The sequence below is a fragment of the Lathyrus oleraceus genome, chromosome 2, assembly GCF_024323335.1.
Source record: "Lathyrus oleraceus cultivar Zhongwan6 chromosome 2, CAAS_Psat_ZW6_1.0, whole genome shotgun sequence".
Lineage (NCBI taxonomy): Eukaryota > Viridiplantae > Streptophyta > Magnoliopsida > Fabales > Fabaceae > Lathyrus > Lathyrus oleraceus.
The window spans coordinates 451,155,788-451,160,374 of NC_066580.1; the positions used below are offsets into that span (position 1 = coordinate 451,155,788).

General features: G+C 29.2%; 1 protein-coding gene across 1 annotated transcript; it reads left to right on the forward strand.

Moving 5' to 3' along the window:
• The first annotated feature begins 307 nt into the window (after window positions 1-307).
• Window positions 308-3,213, forward strand: LOC127123677 (serine/threonine/tyrosine-protein kinase HT1). The gene is made up of 7 exons (XM_051053878.1): window positions 308-509; window positions 1,424-1,625; window positions 1,707-1,815; window positions 1,932-2,127; window positions 2,195-2,316; window positions 2,482-2,637; window positions 2,788-3,213. Exons 1-7 carry the CDS (start codon window positions 308-310, stop codon window positions 3,211-3,213), a joined length of 1,413 nt encoding a protein of 470 aa, XP_050909835.1.
• The last annotated feature ends 1,374 nt before the right edge of the window (window positions 3,214-4,587 follow it).

Consider the following 4,587-nt stretch of genomic DNA (forward strand, 5'->3'; position numbering starts at 1 on the left):
TTCACCTTGGTGAAAAACGTCAACAATCTCCTAGTATAATCCCGGTACGGAACTAAATGAGACTGATGCGTATACCATTTTCCGTTAACTTGATTTACAACCAGAGCTGAATCTCCATATATAACAAGGTTCTTGATTCTCAAATCAATCGCCTCTTCAATCCCTAATATGCAAGCTTCGTATTCAGCCACGTTGTTGGTGCACTCAAATGTTAGCCGGGCAGCAAAAGGAATGTGGGATCCTTTCGGCGTAACCAAATCATCTTATTGGTAGTTGTCAGATTTAGAGGTTTGGTGGAATCTCTCATATGATTGGTTGGTCGCGGATTGGGAAACCTTCTAATTTGTTATCTGCACTTCATCGTATCAAAGTTTTGGAGGCTTCAGCTAACTCTTGTCTTAAGGTGGATATCAGTTGGATTTTTGGATTGGCTATTTGTTGGACTATATGGGCTTGTCGGAATTCTATTATCTTTGAGGTGGTTTCGTTTGTCAATTTTGATGGGTTGGGTATGATCAAACATTTGTCATGGGAGTGGTTTATGTTGGTGCTAAAACCGGGTTGTATTATTTTCTAGTCGGAGTGATGTGTCACCCCAAATTTGGGTTTGAATTAGTTTTGTTTGGTCTCCCGTTTTTTTGTGTTCTTTTGTTGTGTTTTTGTATCCTCGGGTTACACCCCTTCTGCGCTTTTAATCTAATTGCTTATAAAAAAATCGTGCATTTAATATCAACCTTCATTTAAAAATAATTTGAACAAATTAAAAAATTATAATAAAATAAATTAAACCATTTCAAAATAAAATTTAAATAATAGAACATAATATTAAGAATATCTAAAAGTTATAGAACTTAAAAGTTGTATTGTTTCTAGAAAAAGAAGGTACTTTTTTTTAAATAGGGAATGTTTTAAAATTTGATATTAATATATTAAAGTTTTCATAAAAAATTAAAAATAAATGATCAATTTAATGCATTTTTTTAATCGGATGATTATATAAAATCGATTTAGATTCTTTGGTTCGAACAATTTTGGATGGTTCTATTCGATGTTTTCAGTTTTACTTCAATTTTGACTCACTAACGATTTTAAAAAATTGACCGAATCAGATTCAACTCCGATTCTCGGTTCAACTGGTTGAACCGACCGGTTCAACTGGTTGAACCGACCGGTTCGATTCAGTTTTTAAAACATTGTTCATTTCCACTTTGTTTAAAGACCAAATAATGATTTGAATAAAAAATTTAACATTAAATGTTATTTTCATATGAACACATTTAAACAAATAATTTGATTTCCAATTAAGCTACACACTTTTAACTTTAGATTTTTGTGTGTGTACATTTAATTTTAAATGCTACGAGTTATCAAGCCTATTGATACATTTGCTATTCTGTAATAATTCAGCAAATGGCATTATCAGGCTCAAGCACCATGCTCCTTTATAAATTGTCACTCGCTTTTTCGTCACAGAATGTCGAAAACATGATAAGTGACAATGCAGATTCTGATACTAATGATGGTATTGTGTTTGATATTGATCCTAGTTTGCTTGTGGATTATGATAAGATAGTCATTGGTGACAGGATCGGCAAAGGGTCGTACTCTCTTGTATTCAAAGGATGGTTAGTACCATTACTTCTATTATTATTTTTTGAAATCACAAATATTTATATTGAAACATAAAGGTTCTTAAATAATTTTAGGTATGAAGATCGCCCTATAGCCATTAAGGCTATACATAAAAAATGTAAAGCCAAATTTGAAAGGGAGGTAAAGGTTTTATCTAAGATTCAACATACAAATGTTGTCAAGGTATTCCGATATTACTAGATAATAATATATATATAATTTTAAATTAATCAAAATATTTCCTTGTCTAAATTTTCAAAGTTAGCTAGATAATTAAAATTTTAAATTTTATTTTGTAGTTTATTGGAGCTTCCGTAAAACCATCCATGATGATAATCATAGAACTACTAGAAGGTGGTTCACTTCAGAAAACCATGAACAATATGTATCCAATAACTTTTTCATTGGAACAATGTTTGAGTTATGCTCTTGATATTTCACAAGCTATGGAGTATTTGCATTCAAATGGCATCATTCACCGTGATCTCAAACCTGGTAATTTAATTTTATATATTTTCTCCAATTGATATTTTATATTTAATTATGTTTTTTTTATCTGTAGGTAATTTATTGCTTACAAAAGACAAGAATAATATTAAACTTGCTGATTTTGGGATAGCTAGAGATAATATATGTGATGAGATGACTTGTGAAGCTGGTACTTACAGATATATGGCTCCTGAGGTATATATGTATATATTCATTAGTTTCTGTGATTAAAATTATCATGCATGTTATATATATATATATATATATATATATATATATATATATATATATATATATATATATATATATATACACACGCTTAATGAATATATATTTCTTATATTTGAATGAATTATACAGATTTTAAGCAAAGATCCACTTCCAAAAGGAGCAAAGAAAAGCTATGATCACAAAGTAGATGTGTTCAGTTTTGCAATGGTTCTTTGGTCTATGATCAAAAATCAAGTTCCATTTAAAGATAGATTTGATTTAATGGCTGCATATGATACATTAAAAGTATGTAATTCATTACTTCCTTCAATGTTTCTTTTAACATATTTTAATATATATCTCAAAATATATTTCTTTATCTTCACTTCATTGATGTAATGTTTTTCATATATGTTGTGTGACCTTAATGCATATTGTTGTTGATCATGGTTGCAGAATATGAGACCATGTTTGGATGATTTTCCAGAAGATATAACTCTCTTGCTTCAAACATGTTGGATGGAAGACCCAAAACTTAGACCAGAATTCAAAGAAATCACTGAAACACTCATAAGGATTCTGCATAATATACACACCAAAAAGATTAATGAACTTTCCAACATAAAAGTTGTTGAAGAAGTTGATAGCGAAAGCGAGGAAGAAATATCAAGGGGAAAATATACTCTATCCAGCTTTGAATCTGATAAGGAGAGTGAAAACATTCTCAAACTTGAGAACGAGACTATAAAACCTAATGGAGAAACTGATGATGAATCTCATAGTGGAACAATGACATCATTATCTAACTCAATAGAAAAGAAGTCCAAAAAGAAAAGTAAGATCAAGCGTCTTTTTTCTTCATGCAGTTGCATTGCATTCTGATATGGGAAGACACAATGGTGCATGCTTGAATTTTTGAATTTCTTTCTAAAGGATTCTTCTAAGATATTTTTTCATTGTTGTTTTTTTGTGCTATATTAGTACACAATATTACAAAAGGAACTTCTAGTAATATTAAGATAAAAAAGAGTCTATGGATCGGTCAATCTGATGTGATTTTTTTTTCTTTTTAAGATATTATTTCCTTTTCATTATTTGATATCAATTATGGTGTAATCGATGTTGATTTTAAACAAGGTGTTTCCAAATTAGTGATTGAGGATCTTGGATCTTAATTTTGTGAACAATTTTTTTATTTGACAAAGAAGTAAAATAAAAATGAATAAAAGAATATGATACAACCCAAATACAAAATTTTCTAAGAAAATAATGAAACCGAATATAAACAAAAGCCGAAGAGAAATAGAAAATAAAAACCTCGATTTTTTTTTTAAATATTCAGATTTTTAAAAAAAATTTCAAAAATACACATTTTTTCAAAAAAATTACAAAAATGGGCATTTTTTACCCTATTTTGTACTTGGATGCCACCCTAGTTGGCGCCTACCCTTAAGAGTAGGGCAAGTCGCCACTAGGAGTGGCGCCTACACTCAAATTCTTTTTTTTTTTTTTTATAATTTTTTTTAATTTATTAATTTATATTTATTATAAATTATATTAATTTATATTAATACATATATATAAATAAAATTATTTACAAGATATATATATATATATATATATATATATATATATATAAATTTATATATATATTAATTTAAGAAATAAATAATTAATATTATTTATAAATTTTTGGAAAAAAAATTAATTTATATACGTGTAAATAAATAGTTATATACATGTAAATTAATATATATATATATATATATATATATATATATATATATATATATATATATATATATATATATATATATATAAGATATGATAGACAATATCTTTAAAGATAAAGATAAAGATATAAAGATAATAAACACAAAATATTTTTATTTAAATAATACACAAGACAAATATTATAAAGATAGGATTAAAATGCATTATTAATTTGGGATTTATCACATATGATGCGGTCCCTGGTACGATCCGCACGGGGGAGGTCTAACTACTCGCCTAGACGGTTCACGTGGTGGTGGTGCTTCCCTATTACCACCCCTAGTCCTAACGCGTCCCTTTGCCGTTTGCCGTTGTGGTTGGGTCGAAGTCCCTTCAGTGCTGTAGGAAAGACGGGTCCCCTCTGCGCCCTCAAAGCTTTGTCTCGGTGGGACAAACAGACTACTGTTGGGTGCGCCCTCGAAATGTGGTCTTTGGTAGTTTAGGGTTGAATCGGGTTGGCCAAAGAACAATGTTTGTTGTGGT